Here is a 20,960-nt window from a genome sequence, read left to right as displayed (position 1 = left end):
CCCACTTACTCCTGCACCCCCTCCTGCGCAGATCCCTGCATTCCAAGCTTGCTTCCCTGCAGCTCCCCCTACACACTGAACCCCTGATTTTGGCCCCACCCCAGAGCCTAGGGGGCCCCCACAAAATCTACTAACTGAGGGGCGAAGGAAATGTGGAATGTGGGGAGCACCTTTCTGCTTCTCAGTTGGGGGCCACATCAATGAGGTTTGTTTCTTTTTTTTTTTTTTTTTTGCTTCTCACTTTTGTGCGGCCCCCAACTTATTTTTCCATGGGTCAGTGGCCCCCACTCCAGAAAAGGCTCCCCCGCCCCGATCCAAGGCCACACAGCCGCCAAAGCTGAACAGGGACAGACCAGCAAGACAAGCAGCACCAGGGCCAGGCGGGAGAGGCGCCGCTGTGCATTAAAAGCAGCGAGGGGAAGGATTTCGGGGAAGTCAGCAGCGGGGAAGGCAGGGCCCACCCTGAGCAGCAAAGGGAGCGGCTGGGAAGGGCCGGCCCATCACAGACTCTGCTCCCGCGGGGACTTGCCTGGGGACGCCAGCAAGAGCCACGCGAGGCCACGGCTGACAGCCCACACCCAGAGAGCAGTACCGGGGCTGCCCGTGTGGGCAGGAGCCCCCTTGGATTCCCATCTGAGCCCAGGCACAAAGCAGGACCCCCCCACCACCACTGTGGCCTCCAACAATGTCCCCGCTTTTGCATTTCCCATCCCCGCCTGCGCTGGTTTGAGCCTCCGCCCGGTCGGGCCCATGCGCCCCGAGGGTCCCGTCGATTGTCCATTAGGGCTCATTGCAGGCTAACCCCTGCCAGCTGGACACTTCCCCCCACGTACCCCCAAAGTCCACTGGGCGTAACGTTTCCACCCCTCTCTAATGAGCTCTGCCCACTGCTCCAGGAAGGTCACCAGCCTGCTCCGGACTGGCACACCCCCTCCTATTCCAATTCCAGCCCCCCCAGCTCTGCCAGTCCCGACCCCTGGCCCCTTCTAGCCTTGCGGCCTTTGGCCTGACCCTGCCAGCCCTGCGTCTCACGCACAACGTGCGCTGAGTGGCACGGCGCAGCCCCGCCCACCCGCCTGGGGCAGAATGATCGGGCGTTACCTCCTTGGCGCCCGCGCCGGGCTGATCCAGCCGCAGAGAGTACAGCGCGTCTCTGCCCCCGACGAAGAGCCGGTCGCGGTACTCGTCCACAAACAGGGTGCGGAAGTCTAGGAAGCCCCGGTGGCCATGGAACAGGCTGGAGCGGTTGGCAACCAGGAGATCTGAAGGCAGAGAACAAAGACTCTGGTGGCGTCACAACACGGGAAGAGAACACAGCGCAGCTCCTCAGCTCGAGCCCATCTGCATGCTCGGCTCCCTGCCCTCCGGGGAAGCGCCATGACAGCCCATCGCAGCAGCCTCGGGGCTGCTCTAGCTTACCCTCGGTTTCCCCGGCCTGCTGTGTGCCCGCCACAATGGAGAGCAGCTGCAGTGTAGCCCATTCTGGCCCCGGCCTGCCTGGAGCAGCAGGGGGCAAGGCAAAGGCCTGGCCAGCCCACTCGGACAGCCCTGCAAGCGTCGCCTAAGGCCCTGCCCATCGGGGTGTCTCTGACCCTTTGGGGGTCACCCGTGGGTAGTTTCATGCCTGAACCCAGAGCATGGGGCAGCTAGGGGCTCTCCCTGCCCTTAGTAGGAGGGGCTGGCCAGAGCCATCATCAGCGAGGACAGGAGGGAAATGACGGCTGATGAAAGTCCTGAAGATGAAGACTGTCCACACTCCGCACACAGCCCAGCACGAGGGAAAGGAACCGAGGGCGGGAGAGCATCGCGAGGGGAAGCAGGAGACAGGGCACCCAGAGGGGCAGAGGGAGAGAGAAAGGAATTCCCCGGGCAGTACAAACCCACATGCCCACTGGCCCTGAGCCCCAGCACGCCCAGGGAGGAATCCACTGACTCCTTAGCCCCTCGCCCCGCAGGGCAGGAGAACACCCCCAGGATGGGCCACGTGTGGCAGCTGCCAAGCCGTGGGACTGCCCGGCCAAGGACGCCACTACGCGCAGCCAGGGAGGGGATGGAATGGGGCCTTCCGAGAGCGCGAGGCGCCAGTGAACGACAGAACCTCCGTGTTCATTCAAGCACATTCACCCCCCGCACAAAGGGACAGCCTAGGCCCCCGTCCCCAGCGAGAGCCCAGCACAGTCCCAATGGAGGGACGTGGAGGGAGGCGCCTGGCCTGCATTCCTCTCGGGTGAGGAAACAGGCGTCCTCCAAATCAGGCGTATGGAGCCTGTGGTGCATGTCACAACCGGGGAATCCGAGCTGCGGCAGACGCGCGGTTTGCCACAGGCGAGCCGCTTGCCAAAGGCAGACCCAGCCAGCTCCCCTAAGGACTCTAGTCAGGCAGGCCTCTCCTGGGCCAAGGCGTGCTGCAGGCCGGACGGTGGCGAGGGGGCTTTCCGAACGCGGCGGGCGGCCGCCGCTCCGTGACCGCTCCAGCCGGCCACACGGGCCTGAAGCACAGAAGGAACCGGCGAACGAGACGGGAGACTTCCAGGCCTTCCCCTGACACGGCCCTTGCTCCGCCCCTCGGCCTGGTGGTCTCATGACAGCACCCTGAGGGAATTCACCCCCCCACTGGCCATTTTCCAGTCCTCCACTAGTCCTTGTTCCCTCCGGGAAGGGGAGCAGGCGGCGTCGGGCATGAGGGGGTGTTCACGGTGACTCACAGTCGCAGTACACCCGGCCCTCTGGAATAAGCGTCAGGGTCAGAAGGACCGGTGGACAAAGATCAGAGGATGGAGAAGGCTAGAACAGGGCTTGGCGTGAGCGGGGAGAGGCTGAGGAGAGGAGTCAGGGAAGGCCCTGCCAGGGTGAGGTGGAGCACAGCAAAGGAACACAGAGTTGGCGTCACCACGGTGCCACGTGGATACAACACCGTCCCAATGCGAGGGAGACCACGTTCCTCTCCCTGGAGTTTTACTGTTGGTCTTCCGCCACCGAGCGCAGCCTGACAGGTGCTGGCAGCTGTAGAGCACCGTGTTACAGCCGCACACCTGCTACCAACGGCGGGCAAAGACGAGGGAGCAGACTGGGATGCCGAGTGACCTTTGCAGAATCACGGCGGGGCAGGGAGACTTATCACAGGCCGGGTGTGTATCGGCAGCTAGATCAGCCGAGAGAGCAGGAGCTTGGCACCAGGCCCCGGGCCCAGCAGACGAAGGTGCAACTCTTAGACGTGCTCTCCTTGGCCCTCAGATGTTACCGGTCAGATCAGGACACACGGGCCACCCACCCCGCGCCAGCAGCGATGCTCTGGACAGGAACGACCCTCATACTCAGTCTCCCAAGTCCTAACACCCGGCAAAAGGCCCTTCCGAGTTCCCAGGCAGGACTGGGACAACCGGAGCGGAGGGAGGCTCTGAAGAGCCCACCCAGGCTCCTCACGTTCCTTGGGGCCACGCCGGCACTGGCTCGGTCCCAGCCACACTAGCTCGTGGCCGGCTGACAGGGGAGCCATGGCCGAATCACCGTTCTCAGTTGAGGGTTCTCCTGGGGGAGTCGCAGTCATGGGCAGCTCTGTGGGGGCCTCCGGCCAACCTCCATGCATCCGGCAAAACCCCAGTTCTCTCTCTCGACGCCACGTCCACCCATTACAGGACCCCCAAACCAGGACCGAGCAGCACCCAGGTCTGGGTTTGAGTCACTCTTCTCACGTAGCCCGGGCTAGCTCTGGCCACGGCCGAAAGCTAGCCAGAACTCTGCTACGAGCAGCCTCGCGCCGGCCACTCGGAAACCACGGCGACGGCCGGCGTTCCAGTTACCAAGCCAATCTTAGCTTTGCCCCTGGGGCACATCGTTCCCACCAGGCCTCCGGCTACACAGCGCCCTGCTATTTCCCCTCCAGAGCCCCTGCCTCGTTCACTGCGCAGGCTGGACCGTGCAGCGACTGAGGCTGCTACTGAGTTCTCCCTGGCTCGTTCACCTCACAACTCGACCGACCCAGAAGGGCCCATAAAAGCTCCTGCGAAGGTTTGCGCCAGATTTATACTGTGGCAATAGCAAGTACAAAAATAAGGCCAAGAGCCACAGGGCCCTGCCTCCTCTTCTGCACATCATCCAAGCTGACGGGAAACTCCCCGAGGCCCGGACATTGCCTGACTCTCTGGAGAGTCAAGAGACACACCCGCCCTCGTTAGACAACCAGCACGGGGTGAATGGGACTTTGACTGAAGCAGTGGGACCAACCCCAGCTTGGGTTGGTAAGAATGATTGACGGGGGCCTTTCATTTGCCTCCTGGTGTTCAAGCCTGTCGGGTTGGCTTTGCTCCGTAACTCTGGAGCCGAGGGGCCCAACTTAATTTGAAAACAAGGGCCCCATATCACCTGGCTGAGGCCCTAGGACGGGACGACTTTGTCTCTCACCGACGTGCGCTCTGCTCCTCAGAAGTTCATCGCTCCGGCGGTTGGCTCTCCGGCAGGGCGTCTCCACAGCCACAAGCTGCAAGGTCACTGGCGGGGAGGTGATGTAGGCCGGGGAATAGGCAGCAGGTTAATGCTGAAAGACGGGGTCCGCTTTCTGGGCAATGCAGAGGGAAGGGTGGAAATCCCAGCTCTCCCAGCAGACATGCCTTCAAGGGGGCCAGGCCTGGGTAGCGCCTTAAAAACGGTTCCTTCTTGTGTCACGGCGCAGTCCCCCGCAGTAATAATGCTGCATAAACAGACCCCTAAGCCCTTTATCCCCAGCGGTGTAACCGATCCCCCACCCCGTCATGGAGACTGGCTGTAAAATCCAGCTCCGGCTCATTAATCCCCACGCCCCCCCGAATGGCTCCTTTGTACGGGGCGCAGGGGTGGATCCACCCACCGGCCTGTTCACTTCTAGGACCCGAGCCGGGTGTCCGCCATGCCACGAGCGTGGCTGTTCTCAGCCACGGTCCAGAAGGACCTGTCCCCTGCAAGTCTGCCAGCCGGGTGCCCTGGCCCCAGAACGTGTCCCCGTGGAGCAGCAGCTGTTTCTCAGGTCCCAGGGTGACAGTGGGGGGTTGTCCTATGGCATCCGGCCCTGTCCTCCCTGGCAAAGCCAGGCACCTGCCGGTGGTGGGCGGGCAGCAGCCCTTCCGAGCTCCTTTCTGGCTTCCACCCTGCACCAAAGCAGCCGGGGAGGAAGGTGGCGTCGCCGCGGGCGGTGAGCAGCAGCCAGGTCAGGCGGTTTCCGGCAGCCGGGTAAAGCATTCGTTCCGCTGCCCAGCGACGGGAAAATATGAGTCTGGAGCAGACAACTCCCCGGCCCCCGAGGGGGACTGTCTGCCCGGCACGGAGACCCTGGCCCGAGCGCGGGAGGCCGTAACTCACTGCAGTGACAGCCAGCTCCGCGAGCAGAGGGGAACGGGGGTAATTTGCCATCAAGTCCTGGGGCTGTTCCTCGGGTGCTGGGCCAGACGCAGCTCCCTCCTCTGCCTTTGCTTGGGATCCTGGTCGCTGCTTCCCCCGGGGCAGCTGCGACTGTTGGCTCCGGAGAGAACCAGGATTTTTAACAGTTGCGACCAGCGCGAGGGACCCAAGGAGAATAAATCCCCATCGCTTCTGGCCCTCGACACACTTTCCCCAAGCAGCACGGACAATGTACGCACCCGCCGAGTGAATATTAAAAACTTACCCCCCTCGCCCGCCCAGATCCGGTGTCCCAATCTCCTAGTTTGAAGTCCCCCGGGGGCTCGGCCACTCCTGTCGTGGCTCGGTGGAATTCTGAGAGCAGCTGCCCTTTCCCAAGCTCAACGATTTCCCAGCGAGATTATTTCCCTGCTATCGCAGGATCTCGGATCCGAAGCAGGAACGAAACAGGCCATCCAGTAGAGCTAGAGCAAGCACAGCGGGAGACCCTGGTGTTCACAGGGATGAGCAAAGGAGGTAAAATACAAACAAAACAGGCCCGAATGGCCTGCCCAGGCCCTCCGCACTTGGGCTGACGTCTGAGCGAGCTTCTGCCCACTGGGGCTCTGACTAGCCACCTGGGCCTAGATTCTGAATTCAGTTCACACTGGTGCAGACCGGGAGGAACTCCAAAATCAGGGGCACGGCTCCAGAGAAGCAGAGATCGGGATCGGGGCCCATGGATGGCTCCCTTGGGCAGTACAGAAATACCCACCCCGGCAAGGCGAATATTTGCACTCCTCCTAACCAGGCTCTCGTACAAGTCATTCTGTGCACAGCTGCCCGCCAACACTCCCCCCTCATTGGGTCGCCAGGGGCTAGAATCAAGTAACCCGGCTTGGTGTTAATTACAGGCAGCCAGGCTGTTGGTGCTGCTGACACAAAACTTCCCTTCTAACCCTCCACGTCAGGCGGTTTTCAGCACGGCTGGGTCAGGGCTCTTGGGCCCTGCTTCTGAGACTTGAGCCCAAAGGGAGCGAGGTGCTGAAAGACCCACAGGCGGGAAAGGGTGAGGAATATTAACCCCCATGCAATGCCTGTCCCACTGGAGCCAAACCTGGAGGAATTTCTCAGTGTTCAGCTACCCAATTTTACGGCTTTCAGCTGCTTGGGAAAGGTCCCTACAACTCAACAGGTATTTTGAGAGGGATCTTCCCGTCAATGGGGTGCAAGGGCTGCCGGCGGCTTGCAGGGAAAGGGGGAGCCAGGACGCAAAGGCCGTGGGCGTGCAAAGGGGCGGCTGCATAGGGGTGTGACTGGAAACGGCTCTGAGCTCCGTCCGAGCGGCTGTAGAGCGCACGGGAGTCACGGGGCAGGCGCGCGCCTCGCACACGCCAAAGGGCTACGGCCCGTCCTGCCGGCACAGACTGCGCCAGGCTCTCCCGGGTCAGAGGCGGGGGACACCCAACCCTTAGCCCCCAGACTCAGGGCCAGTAGATGTTGCGGGGGTTACTGCACCTCCTGGCCCATCGGCGGCCATGATGGAGCACTCTGAGGGGAGGGGGCCAGGGACCAGCAGAGGGACAGGCCTGAGGAGAAATGGACACCATGGGCCCGGCCTCCCTGTGGGCCTCCCACATGTCCCACACTGCCAGCTCCCCTTCTCCTTCAGCCCTGCCCCTCCCTGGGCCTCTCCCCTCACGCTGCCACGAGGTTTATTTGCAGAGCCCAGCATTCCCGCCGGCCTGTTTTCTTTAGCGGTGTCATTTATTTCCAGTTGACTCGCTGCTTATTTGCACTGGGCTGTGTAATTATTTCTCAGGAGAAGCCAGCTTGGGGGAGGGGGCGAGTCACCCGACCCGACGAGAGACGAGAGACGGAGCCGTCTACAACCCAGCCAGGCACCACAACCCACAACCCACCAGCGAGGGGAGGACTGGCGAGGCGAGGCCCGTGGAGAGAGGGGAAGGGCAGAAGGAGCTGGGAGAGGAGGCGGGCGAGTGTGTGGACACCCGGCCATGGAAGCAAGGGAACTGGTCGACAGTCTGCCTCAGCCTTGAGGTGGGGCCAGGCGCCCCCATTGCTCCCAACGGGGACGTCGGAGCATCAACATACACGGAGCCCCCACTGACTCCCTGCTCTTCCACCAGCCCAGCCTGCCACGATCCGCCGCGCGCCCACCCCGCTGCCACGACCCGCCACACCCACCCCGCTCCTCCAGCCCCGCCACCCCGACCCACCCACCCCGCTGCCCCAACCTGCCACGCGCCCACCCCGGTTCTCCGGCCCTGACCCGCCGCACGCCCACTCCGCTCCTCCAGCCCCGCCACCCCGACCCACCCGCCCCACTGCCCCAACCTGCCACGCGCCCACCCCGCTTCTCTGGCCCTGACCTGCCGCACGCCCACTCCGCTCCTCCAGCCCCGCCACCCCGACCCACCCGCCCCGCTGCCCCAACCTGCCACGCGCCCACCCCGCTTCTCCGGCCCTGACCCGCCGCTCCACCCGCCCCACTCCTCCAGCCCCGCCACCCCGCTCCACCCGCCCCACTCCTCCGGCCCTGACCCGCCGCGCGCCCACCCCGCTTCTCTGGCCCCGCCGCCCCAACCCACCGCGCGCCCACCCCGCTCCTCCGGCCCCGCCACCCCACTCCACCCGCCCCGCTCCTCCGGCCCTGACCCGCCGCGCGCCCACCCCGCTTCTCTGGCCCCGCCGCCCCAACCCACCGCGCGCCCACCCCGCTCCTCCGGCCCCGCCACCCCACTCCACCCGCCCCGCTCCTCCGGCCCTGACCCGCCGCGCGCCCACCCCGCTTCTCTGGCCCCGCCGCCCCAACCCACCGCGCGCCCTCCCCGCTTCTCCAGCCCTGACCCGCCGCACGCCCATCCCGCTCCACCAGCCCCACTGCTACGACCTGCCACGCGCCCGCCCTGCTCCACCGGCCCCGCTGCCACGACCTGCCGTACGCCCACCCCGCTCCTCCAGCCCCGCCACCCTGACCCACCCCGCCGCCCCAACCTGCCGCGCGCCCACCCCGCTTCCCCAGCCCTGACCCGCCGCATGCCCACCCCGCTCCACCAGCCCCGCTGCCACGATCTGCCGCGCGCCCGCCCTGCTCTACCGGCCCCGCCGTCCCGCCCCGCCCCACCAGGCCCGCCGCCCCAACCTGCCGCACGCCCACTCCGCTTCACCAGCCCCGCCGCCATGACCCTCCACGCGCCCGCCCCGCTCCTCCGGCCCCGCCGTCCCGTCCCTCCATGCGCCCACCCCACTCCTCCTGCCCCACTGCCATGTCCCAATTGACAGGGGTGTCAATTGTGCGGAGCAGCCGGGGGCTGACTGGCTCTCCCCGTGCCAGGCCTAGAGAGATCTGGCTGTAACCACCTTTGATTCTGTTGGGGGAAGGCTCCCAGCAGCCTTTCGGGCCAGATGGACACATGGATGCCCTAGCAGGAACCTGATGTGCCTCCCTCCAGGGCATCGGAGCCAGGGGAGGCCTGGTTGGGGCTAGCAAACTGAACAAGCCTCCAAGAACACACACACGCCATCCCCTCCCCCCCCCCCCGCGCCAATGTACAAAGCCAACATGGCCCCACTTGCACAGCCACACACAGCCCCGCTTACTGCCACACAGCCCCCTACTGAGAAACACGTGCACACACGCTCAGCCACAACAATGCACGAGTACACATGGACATGCACCAAGCCACAGAGCTGGTCTGCGTACAAAACAACATAAACGGCGACCCACAGGCAGAGAACTAAGGCTGACAGCCGGCAGACAGGCAGACGCACACACACACACCACCGGGCACAGCCGAACGCAAACGCAGCCAGCCAAGCGACTACAGATAGCCCCAAATCCTGCATCACTAACAGCCGCTGGCCCTGGCTCTCCGCAGGCCCAGTGCCGGGAAAGGGAACCCGCTGAGACATCCCCTGTGCACATCTGTCGCGCTGTCACCCTTCCCTGTCGGGCTGGTTGTAGGGACTCCCAGCCCAAAGCGCCGACACTGCTCTTGCGCCACAGCCTCAGGCTCCTCGCCCACGGGGCTCTGAGGATCACGGGGAGCCCAGAGGAGCCAAGTGGGGGTCTTAGCCCAGCGGCCCCATAAGGCAGACGGAGCCCTGCCCATGGAGGCCAGGAAATGCCTACAGGACAGGGGCGGAGGGACAGGCTGTTGGCAGGTTTCTTCCAGGGTGTGCTCAGACCACCAGCCCAGAGCGGAGCGGACCAGATCCAGGGGAGTTTTGGCTTTGGCTTGGAGCTAGTGGTGGGCCCCTCTGGGCAGATCCTGCTAACGCTGCAGCCTCTCCGGGTCTGGAGTTTGGGAGACAGCTGGGCTGGGGGATCAGGGAACCCCTCAGTCAATAACCCACCATTAGATCTTCAGCCAGCAGGAGGAAAACGGTTGTCTCTTTCCAGGGCCACATTATGACGTTCATGGGCCCTAGGCACTTTTGCCTTCGTGGGCCCCTTCCTCCATAAAAAGAAATATTAAAAATGATTTTTGATATAACTTTAAATATTTCAACATTTTATTTTCTGTTTTAGGCAAAATTTAATAGATTTTCACGGGCCCGAAAAGCTTCATTTTTTTCTGACGTAAGAAAAAAATTAAAACATTTTCTTCGACCCTAAAAGTTCACTTTTTTCCTTCTGATTTTAAAGGAAATTAAAACATTTTCAGGGGCCCCTAAAAGTATCGTGGGCCCTAGGCACTGTGCCTACTGGATAAGTCGGCCCTGGCTCTCTCCCCTCCCCCGCTCTCGGTGCCGCTGTCTGGTTCCCACCCGGGCCCCGATCCGGGGCTGCTCTTCTCCCGCCCAGCCCCTGGCACTGTGCTGGGTGGGTGCTGAACGCTCCTCCGGTGGCCACCCCACTCTGGGCTGGAGCACGCCACGCGAGGTCGGGGAGAACGAGGGGCTGGGGTCACCCCCCAGTGACACGCTTCCCTACCCGACCTCCATACCCACCACTCAGCCAACGGCTGCCAGATCCACTCGCCCCAGGCCCAGCCGGGGCGTTTCCCTTGCGGGGGTAGGAAGGAGCCAGGGCCCGTGGCCTGTCTTTGCCATGCATCGGTGCTAAGCTAATGCTGCATGGTCTGGGAGGAGACGCACACCCGGCGCTCTCCCATGGAGACGGCTTTGCTCTGCAGCCCACTCTAAGGAGAGGCGCGGTGCACCGGCGGGTAGCGCCCGGCAGGGAATTCAAACCGCCCAGCACCCCCGGGCACAGCTCCATCAGCTGAACAGCCCAGCCCAAGAGCCGCGCCCGGCTAACCTCACCCACCCGAGAGGGCTCCTTGCTGCCCCTGGCACAGCGCCACCTGCTGGCAGGGGCAGGGATGCCCCGCTACTGGCTCAGTCTCCACGCAGCGCTCAACTCCCCCAGCTTTTCTGCCCGCTGCAGCGGCCTGGCTACAGCCCTGCGATTTCCTCAGCCCGGCAGGATTTCCCTCCCTGCTGCCGCTGCCAGGTCTGCAAGCGCCCGAGGCTGGCACGGCTCCGGGCAGGACGGGAGATTCCCAGGGCAGGGACTCGGCTATGAAAGTCAACAGGATGCAAGCCAGAGACGGGCGGGGAGCCGTAACAGCGATGCCCAATGGGCAGTGCCACCGGCTGCATGCACGCTCTTACGCACGCTCTGCTAGGGAGCCGCTCCCACAGGGAACACCCAGCCCCGGAGTCACAGCGAAACCTCCACCACGTTCAACCGAGGCAAACCCAGGCCTTCCATGTACGGCCACTGGCTCACCACCGCCAGGCAGTGCTCGAGATGCCCTAAGACCCCAGCTCTCCCCATTGTACCTGGCTACCCTGGAGAGCTCTCCCCCACTCCGATGTCGTCCAGTTCCTCCCGCCCCATGGAAGGCTCAGGGTATTTTTCTATGATTCAACAGCAAGGATGTTTCCCATCTCCGAATAACGTTGGCGAGGCCTCTCGCTCTTATTGTTTCTGAAAACTTTTCCCCCCGGCAAATTCCTCCTCAGGCTGGGAGCTTTTGCGTCCGCATGAACCCTCCGGAGCATCTCCTGGGGAAAGGAAGGAGCCACCCTGGTGCATGCACATCGGCCGTGCCCCATGGATCAGGTCCCACCCAGAAAGGTGCCGAGCCGGGAGATCGGCCCCTCTCCATCACGGCGATCTCACCCAAGCTCTAGCGGAGCCCGTGGGGCAGGAGCCGAGACAGGAGGATCCAGCGCGCACAGACTATACTCCGGGCAAGGCTGGGCGGGGCTTGTAGGCGGGGCAGCTATGGCGAGGAAGGTGGGAGGGGGGGTAAGAAAAGCACCTATGGGGCTGGAAGGGGACTAGGAGGAGCTGTGGTGCCATACTGGCCTTCTGCCCCTTTCCTTAGCAGGGCCGTTCAGAGCCGGCTGGGACGGAGACGCCGCTAGAGTCGGTCCCTCACCACGGCTCTGTACTGCCCCGCTCACCACACCGGGGAGAGCCCGGACTCTGGGCCAGACGCCCTTCCCGCTCGGCCCAGGGCGACCCGCAGACAGATCCCACCGCGGGCGCCAACGCAAACAGCTTCTCCCTCTAGCTGGCCTCCCAGCGTGGTGTCCACCTTGCCTCCCCCTCTCCCAGCCGGCCCCTGCTCCGTGTTTTGTCTGCCTGGTCTTTGGCACAGGGATGGGAGCCCTGCTTACCCGAGCCAGCCGCTGTTTTGTCTAGCACAGAGCAGGCTGCAGCTGGCGGGCCGGAGGGGGAACAGCAGGGAAGCAGGGCAGAGGTTTGGACCCTGCACGTCTCCCTCCCTGGCTCTCTGGTCTTGCTCATCTCTCGGCCAAAGACACCCCCAAATGCAGCCATGGGGAGCCCCAACGGGCCATGTGGTTCTGGGGTCCCCACTGCAGCAGGGTGGCATCACCCCGACACTCCCCCCACCCAGAGAACTGCTCCCCCCTCCTCGTTCCCTGCTCCCCCCACCTCTTCCCTGGCTTCTGCTGGGGGGAGGGAGACAGGAGGGCGACAAAGCACAAGGGAGGAGAAAACCGTCCTCCCGTCGCTTGGCCCTCCGGCGGGCGCTACCCTGGAAGGACTCGAGTGAAAAGCGGCCCGTCGGCAGCCAGGCTCCTGGAGCGGAGACGGAGCAGCCAGGATCCACAACGGAAGACTCCTCTGGCTTGTACACGAACAAGAGGGCTGGGGACTCAATGCGCAGCAGCGCCGGCTGCGCAAAACCCGCCCAAGAGGAGGGCTCTCCCAGAATGCGGTTGCAAGAGCTTCGATTCCTGGGACATGGCAGGAGAAGAAGTGAGCCCAGCTTGGCTTTCAGATCACAACGTCCCAGGGCGAAGGGCAGAGCCAAGGGCTGGGGGAAATAAAGGCAGCTCGCAGCTTTTAAACCGAACACGGGCGCTGGAGCTGCAGGGCCGCCCAAGGTAATAAGAACATAAGAACGGCCGTACTGGGTCAGACCAAAGGTCCATCCAGCCCAGTATCCTGTCTGCCGACAGTGGCCAGCACCAGGTGCCCCAGAGGGGGTGGACCACAGACAACGATCAAGCGATTTGTCTCCTGCCATCCTTCTCCACCCTCTGACAAATAGAGGCTGGCGCACCATTCCTACCTCCGGCTAACAACCTTTTATGGACCTAACCTCCATGAATTTATCTAGCTCTTTTTTAAACTCTGTTATAGTCCTAGCCTTCACAGCCTCCTCTGGCAAGGAGTTCCACAGGTTGACTACGCGCTGTGTGAAGAAGACCCTTCGTTCATTAGTTTTAAACCTCCTACCCATTAATTTCATTTGGGGTCCTCTAGTTCATATTTTATGGGAACAAGTAAATCACTTTTCTTTATTCACCCTCGCTACACTACTCATGATTTTATATACCTCTATCATATCCTTCCTCAGTCTCCTCTTTTCTAAGCTGAAAAGTCTCAGTCTCTTTAGCCTCTCCTCGTATGGGACCCGTTCCAAATCCCTAATCATTTTAGTTGCTCTTTTCTGAACCTTTTCTAATGCCAAAATAGCTTTTTTGCGGTGAAGAGACCACATCTGTACGCAGTATTCAACATGTGGACGTACCATAGTTCTATATAGGGGCAGGAAGATATTCTTTGTCTTATTGTCTATCCCTTTTTCAGAGCAGGCCTGCACATGAATGGAGGCTGGAGAGGGAGAGGGGAAGAGATTAATTCTTGGCTGGTCTCTTATGCCTTCCACCGAAGGATCTCAAAGGCAGACAGACCAATTAAGTCACTAAGCAAAATAAAACCAAACAGGCCAGCTACATCTGTGGCAATATGAGATGCAGTGACAATGCGGAACTGGGAGACAAGAGATCCAAGTTTAAGCCAAGGCCTTGGACAGGTCATGGCACCCCGTGCCTCAGTTTCCCCAACTGTAAAAGGAAGGTAACAGCACTGACGTTGCTAGTTTTGAGATCCTTCGAGGGACACGACCCTATAGCAGTGCGAAGGCACTGGGACACAGGGGCCGTCTGCCCACCGCTTGCCACTAGCCAGGTCTCATGCCAGCAGAGCACTGGGCCAGTCAGGGCAGAGACAAGCAGAGAACAGGGATTCCCCAAGACAGTCAGCTCTGTATAGTAACGCCTGTGCACAGCGTTTGCACCACCCCGGTGCCTTCCCCTTGGAATTGCCCAACGTCACCGGCACACAACTCCATGCCCAGGCCTGCAGGCCGCGCTCCGGGATAACTCCTATGGACAGATGGGGGCTCCGCCCATGCGGGGACAAAGCAGGAACCACAGGACTAGCCCAGGGCTCGGCAGAATGTGGGTGTGGCTACCCAGCTTGGAACAAGAGCAGCGTCACCACGTAGATGGCGTAAATCTCCACTCGGCACTTCGTTTGCTCCAGCGGAAGAGCTGGTTCCAAGAGCTTTCCAGCCCATGACTAAGCTATGCTCACACACCCGCAGGGGAAGCATCTGTAACCCCATCTGGTTGGGAAACTGAGGCACTGCACCACATTACTGGAAAAACCACAAGGGCTCCTAAAGCAGATCAAGGATGGGAGGAGGAATGGCTCGTACCAGGGGCTTGGTTTGCCAGAAACCAGCCCTGTGCTAGATCTCAAACCTTCCCAGCTCCTCTACCGTCTCAGACCCGGGATTAGGCAGCAAGTGAGGGGCAAGAGGTGCAGCATTCCTGGGGCCTGCATGCCGTCTCTGGAGATCAAGGCCGGTGAAATTTGCAAAGCTGCCTGAAGGATTTCACAGTCCGGCTCTGCCCCTGTTCATTTCAGCGGAGTCCAAATCCGCTCCAAGATCCTCAACCGTCTGCCGTGGAGGCAGCAGCCTCCCAGCCTTTCCACCCGCTCTCTAGAGGAAGTAGGGGATGAGGCTTAGCAGTCAGCCCCCTGAACATGCTCTACGCGGCTGGGGCTCCTCGAAAAGGTGGTGACACTCTGACGTCATTCTGACACTGCAGCCCATGCTCCAGGGAAAACTAACTTCTCCACATCACCAAGGACCGGGGCGGCTTCCTTCCCTGCCTCCAGCCAGCCAGCATCTGGCTCCAGCTCTCCAGCGAGCTTTGGCACCTCCGACTGTTTCACAACCGGCCCAGTGCTTCACAAAGGCCACTCTGGCTCCCTGTTCCAGCCAATCACAGCCTGCTAGCAGGAAACTCCCAGCTAGCCCCGGGAGACAACATCCCCCTCTTGCCAGCCACCCGCGTGATGCGGTTCCCCCGAATCGCAGGAGAGAAGCCCCGATTGCCGTTGCTTTTAACTACAGAAAATGCACCCAGCCAGGTGCTGGGACCCTGGGTTCTCTTCCTGTCTCTGCCAGACTCGCTGTGGGGTCCGAGCCAGCCAGTTCCCCTCTGTGCCTGCCAGCTCCCCCCCATAACAGGGATGAAATTGGCCCGTCTCTCAAAGGGAGCTGGGAGGCTCCGTTAATTAGTGCTACTAAAAATCACAGCTCAGCGGTGGAGATGAATGCTGGCGGGGCTGGTTCCGCCTGTGAGCCGCTGTCCCGAGTGACAACCCTTTCCAGGTGGTGGTGGAGTTGTAGGGACCGACTCTCCGTCCCCGTGTCACTGACGTGAGCGGCTTGCGTAGTGGAGGGAAATAAATCCTGCCACATCAGTTTTAGTCCCAGGTAGGCTCGGGGGGTGGACCAGCCAAGTTCATCCGAAGAGAGGGAACGCTCTGCCTTCCTTTGCCAGCAGGGATCGCTGCAGCCATGGGCAGCTTGCAACATGGCCCACACCATAGCCTGGGAATGGAGGGGCTGCTTAGCCACAGTGCCATGACAGAGCAGGTCCGCAGCTCTCCAGCAGGGTCACCAGTGAGCACAAGGCTACAATGGGTTATTCAACCAGCAAGGGGACAAGCAGGCACGAGCCAACAGCGTACGCTCAGCAACAGCCGTCCTGCTCTGCAACCCACAACTCCCAGCAGGGAGGAAAGGGGGAAGGCGTCTAGACCACCAACAGCTGCAGGGCTCCAAGCCTGCTCCCGGATTTCCCAGCAGGCCGGTGGGGGCGGGACAGTGGTGCTGGAGCCGCAACTGAAACCCGCCGGGAAGATCTGGTGATCCCTTTGGACAGGGGCGGGGTTGTGGTACCCTGCCCGGGAGCCAGGACGGGGGGCTCTCCCCCAGGCCAGGGCGTGGGTGTGCCCGGGGGAGCCGCTCCCTTCCTAGCCCCACTGCTGTTTGCGATGACAAAACACAGATACAACCCTGGGATTTGACAGCGCGACCCTCGTGCAGGGTCCCACGCACGTTTCCGCAGCATCCTCTCTCCCGCCAGGAAGCGCCAGGCGCCGGCAGCTGCCTGGCCCGGGGCTCTGCCAAGCACAAGAGTCCAGGTCTTGGAGAAGCCTCAAATCAAGGACAGTTTGTTTTCTGCGGGTCTGTTTCCAGCTCATGTCCTGCAGCACGTTGTGCACATAAATCAAGGGGCTGCATCACTGCGCTAGCAACCCCAGGCTGGTGGGAAGGGCCAGCAGCCACCTTCCCTTCCCAGCAGTCACAGGAATCCAGTCCAGGTTTTGCCCCTCCTTTAGGGGATGCATCCAGGTGGGCAGCCGTGCCTGGTGCCGATGATGCTCCTCTGGCCGGCTTCACGCTCTGTCCCGTCCCCGGGGGCCGGCTCCATCCCCGGGAGCATTTCTCAGCAACGGTGGCCGCCGGCTCAGGGCGAGTCTCGACAGCGCCAGCCTGGAATCCCCCTTGTGCCGTCAGAACCGGCCCCAGGAGCACGGGCAGGTGCTGGGCGGCCTGGCTTGTTGGCCTCGGAGCAGCCCGCGGCACGAGGCGCAGAAGAGCCGAAGCGCCTGTTGGGAGGCTGAGACAGGCCCAGGCACCCCCAGCCAGAGGAGCCGAGCTCAGTCGGCCGGCCACGGGCTTGGCTCTGCGGCGGAGCCCCACAGTCGGAGGCTCATGCCTGTCTACATGGGCGCTGGATGAAGACCCGGCTGGGGAAGGCAAGCCCCACCCCCGCCTCTTCCACTAGAGGCCCCGCCCCAAAGCAGGCCCCGCCCATCCCCAGCCCGATCCTTCCCGGCCATCTGGAGGGCCGAAGCTGCCATGTTGCAGCCCAGGCCTTCCCCTGTGGCCAGGGCGTGTAGGCAGTTTTGGGAAGGCAACGCCTTCCCTTGCCTACCCTACCCGCCCATGCCTGTCCCTCCCTTCACGAGCCCCAGAGAGAAGGGCGGGGTCCTACCTCACAGCCTCCTCCTTCCCCCGAACCACATTCCCACTATCAGCACAGTCCTAACAAAGCCCAGGGGTGTAGCCAAGGGTTCGGCCCCAGGAGAGCGGCTGAGACCTGGAAGCCAGGCAGCACAAGGCCAGCATGCCCACAGCCCCCTCCCTCCCACCTGTGTACAATGAAATGGCTTCCTGGGGGCAGGAGGAGATACGGTGGGAACTCCCTGCCGCAGGGAGGACGGAAGACGCACGGAAGCTAAGCAAGGATTGGGTGGGCTCCCAGCTGAGCTTAGCTGCTGGGGGGGTGGGGCAGGGAGGTGGCACCTGCTCCATCCCCCGGGGCCAGCTCCTGCCCTGGGGCAACTCCCCTGACTCCAGCAATTCCACCGGGGATGAGACCAGCCCAGCATGCCCACAGCCTCCTGCCTGTCACTTCTACGCAAAGCCAGGAACACCCCCAAGCAGAGGGGTGAACGGGGCGGTGGGGCCCCTTGGGTGCCCTCCCCTGTGCTGAGCAGCAGGGAGGTCTGGGTAGGATGCCCCACGAGAGACGCACTGTGGTTGTACCAGCCAGCACCGCACAGACCGCAATGGGTCACGCTGCCCACACCAAAGGGGCGGTTTGATTCGCTCCCTTCAAAGCGGCGGGGCCACGGCGGCCTCACCTCCGCCGCAGCTTCCCTCTCGCCTCCGGCCCTCCCGGCTTCCTTTCCCTGGGCGTCTATTTTTAAACCGCTCGCCTCGGCGTTTGGGTTTGAGGCAGGCGATTCTCACGGTCAGCCTGGCACATTTCCCGCGCCGTGCTCCTCATAAAAGAGGGACGGAGAGGCAGCACTCAGCGAGTCGGCCAGCCTGCTCTCCCATCTACCCGTCTGCGTGGGAAAAGCTCCCAGGCAAAAAGTCTTGAAGCCACCAAGCCTTAAAGCCAGCAAGCTATCCTCCTGAACTGCTCCCCCAGAAACGCCCTCCTGCCTTGACACACACAGAAAGCTGCCGGCTGATCAATATTTGGCAGGCAGGGAGCGGAGTTCGCTACTTCTGAATGGCTAAGAATTGCTTACATCCTCCTACTATGGCCCCCCACCATTGCCACAGGGCTTGTCTTTTAAACTCCAAGTTCCCCAGGGCAGGGCCATCCAACAGCAGGGTCCCAGGAGCTACCACAAGATCATGCAAATTAGCAACTAGATACATTTCAAAAGCAGCGCATTTAAAGGGGACTGAAGTTTTTTTTTTTAAATGGTAACCCTGTTAACTTGTGGAACTCACAACTGCAGGATATTATTGAGTTAAGTTGCAGAGAAAGAGAAGACGCTCCTATGCCTAAGAAATGGGTATCCTTTTCAAGAGTGCCCAAGTGAGTTAAGAGCATCGGCCTCATTTTTCAAACAGATTCAAACACTGTGGAGCCCCACAGCCTCGCCCCCAAGCAGACCACCTGTGCAGGGCCTAGTATCTGATGTGAGGGGGCTTTCCCAGCGTGGTGCGCTTCACGACCACTGGGATTCAGAGGGGCGGAGCAGGGCAGCCCCACATCCTGCCTGCCCCACCTCCCCCAAACAGAGCCATTCGTGGTTTTCAGGGTACTGCCTGCCCGGAGCGCCCATCTCCGCATGCAGCCACCTCAGGGAACAGCCTGATGTTCCCCCCCGAGCCAGAGGCCAAGGCAGCTGGTTCAGATCTAGGGAGTAGGGTCACTGTTTGCCACGAGATCCACAGCAGCTTGGGTCAGAGCTGCCACATCCGTGTCCTGGGTGGCGGGCAGCAAACCCTGGAGAGCTCTCGACTTCAGCCAGCTGTTCGGTGGCATGTTTCCACCACTCTCCCAACTGGACTTTCCCCGTTCCCAGCCTAAGGACCGGGGATGGGAGAAGGGAGGGAGAATCTATACTGGCCGGCCACAAACTCTTCCAAAATATCCCCTCTAATGCTGAGAGAGCTGCAGGCCCCAACCAGAGTCCCCCAGAATCCGAGCTTGGAGCTGAGGTGGGAATAGAGGAGCTGGCAGGGTGGTGAAACACTGGAATAAACTGCTGAGGGGGTTGTGAAATCTCCATGCCTGGAGAGATTGAAGAGCAGGTTGGACACACCTGTCAGGGATGGGCTAGACGGTGCTTGGTCCTGCCAGGGGGGCAGGAGACTGGACTGGACGCCTCTCGAGGTCCCTGCCAGTTCTAGCGTTCTAGGATTCTACGATTCTATGACACCCCTTTGCAGGTACCACGTACCCCCAAGTGCCCCCGAACCGCCACCCGGGGCCTGCTCCCGGAATCCAGAGGAGCTGGATTTACAAGGAGCAGGCCTGGAGAACCAAAGGGGAAAAATCCAGGCCCGCCTGGCCCTCCGACCCCACACACGCCACGCTGCCTGATGGGGCGAGGAGCCGGACAAGGCAGGCTGGCAGAACTCCACGGCGTGGCTGCCTGAGGCATTTCCGGCCCCGGCCCAAGGAGGGAGCGTCTCCGATGGCCAGAGGGAGTCGGCCCTGGCAGTTTCTGAGCCCAGTCTCCAGGGATGCAGATCAAGGGGAATGCAGGCGGAGGACGTGGCGTCAGCCCCGCGGGCCCTTCTCAGGCGTACCAGCCAAGGGAGCAGCACTCTTCCTGCGCCTTCAGGAGGCACCGGGGCGGCTCCGGCTGCAGTGCCAGACACTGGCCACAAGGGGGTGCTGGCTGCACCCGGGCAGACCGGTTCTGTCCCCACGTGGAGACACAGCCTGGCTCACTTTGATCACGTTCCGGGCTGGCGGGAGTAAGAGGGTGAAGCCGCCCGGAGCAGCCACGGTACCTGGAGAGAGGGGGTCTGGCAGGGCACCGGAGCGGCCTGCAATCAGTTGCCATCACAGTTGGCCTCTGCCTGCCAGTTTAGCCCGAGATAGACCCCTGGGCAGTCTGGGGCCAAGCAAAACCTGCCGGGCGGTGCCTGGGGACAGGTAGGGCCCTGCCCACTGCTGCTACAGGAGAACACGATGTTCCCCCAACTCGCTTCGTTCCCATTCCAGGCAGCCCTGCGAGGGGCCGGCCCACATGTCCGACTCCAGCGGGGCGCGGAGAGGAGTGGACACACACACGCCGGTGCAGTGCCAGGGCTGTGCGGGGCTAAGCAGGCAGGCACACAGTGTACACCTCGCGGGAGCAGGGAAGGAGTTAATTGCCGGCACCCTCACTCTGTCCTCCGCAGCCGAGAGGGGGTGGAGAGCCAAGGGACGATAGTGAAATGCTCCCCCTTGATCACACCAGCTCTTCTCCTTCCACCTTCCCTGCCCTGCAGACCCATCCCCACCTCCAGCGGGAACTGGTCCCCCCGTGCCAGCGATCCGCCCTCCCCGAGGTGCTGGGCATGGCTCGAATCAGCCCGGGGCACAGTCCAGAGCCTGGCACAAGCCCAGAAAGCCGGCTAGCGCCAGGTGAAATGTGGGGCAGCCCCATGCAGCTTTCAGGGTTCAATCCTCAGCCCCCTCCAGTGCTCAGCAACCCGCCCCCCAAGCAAGGGAGACAACATCTCTTATAAGACCCACCCCTGCTGGGGAGAGACCTGCTGGGGCGCAGAGCCAGAGCCCCACTGTGGGGCGGGGAAGAGCGCGCCCGACCCCCCTTGTCTCTAGCATCCCGGCACCCTCGTGCCTCCAGCCCCCCCACTCCTACCTTTGTAAGCCAAGCGGAGTCTGGGCACGCCCCCCTTGGCGCCTTGGCACCTGGCGAGGAGACTCCAGAAGAGCCAGCAGGTTGCCAGGAGCTGGGAGAGGCAGGCTCGCTCCATGCTGCTCTGCCTCCGGCCTGGGACTCGACGGGATGCCTTTCCGCCCTCCACGCCTTCCAGCTGCGAAGCTCCCAGCTGGCCAGCCTGCACTCCCCAGCCAGCCTGCCACAAGCAGCTGGCTCCGCACAGTCTGCTCGGAAGCTTTATACAGGCAGGGCTCCACCCAGCGCCTTGCAAGGGGATGGGGAGACCCGCCTTCCCAAGCAG

The 20,960-nt window shown here is 62.3% G+C and overlaps 1 protein-coding gene across 2 annotated transcripts in view; it reads right to left on the bottom strand.

Annotated features, from left to right (window-relative positions):
- The window catches only part of SEMA3G (semaphorin 3G), an 89,758-nt gene that overhangs the window by 35,403 nt on the left and 33,395 nt on the right, over positions 1–20,960 (bottom strand). Inside the window, exons 1-2 of one of the 2 annotated variants that reach the window (XM_075939491.1) lie at positions 20,639–20,882; positions 1,102–1,262 (exon numbers count right to left, since the gene is read on the bottom strand). In XM_075939491.1, coding sequence (XP_075795606.1) covers positions 1,102–1,262; positions 20,639–20,753 — 276 coding nt within the window. In that variant the 5' untranslated portion in view covers positions 20,754–20,882. Of the gene's footprint in view, positions 1–1,101; positions 1,263–20,638; positions 20,883–20,960 lie in introns of those variants that run through there. The other variant, XM_075939490.1, reaches the window with a different exon arrangement.

Source organism: Pelodiscus sinensis, chromosome 11 (assembly GCF_049634645.1).
Source record: "Pelodiscus sinensis isolate JC-2024 chromosome 11, ASM4963464v1, whole genome shotgun sequence".
Taxonomy (NCBI): Eukaryota; Metazoa; Chordata; order Testudines; family Trionychidae; genus Pelodiscus; species Pelodiscus sinensis.
Note: the sequence above shows the minus strand (reverse complement) of the source record. Positions and strands in the feature narration are given on the sequence as shown.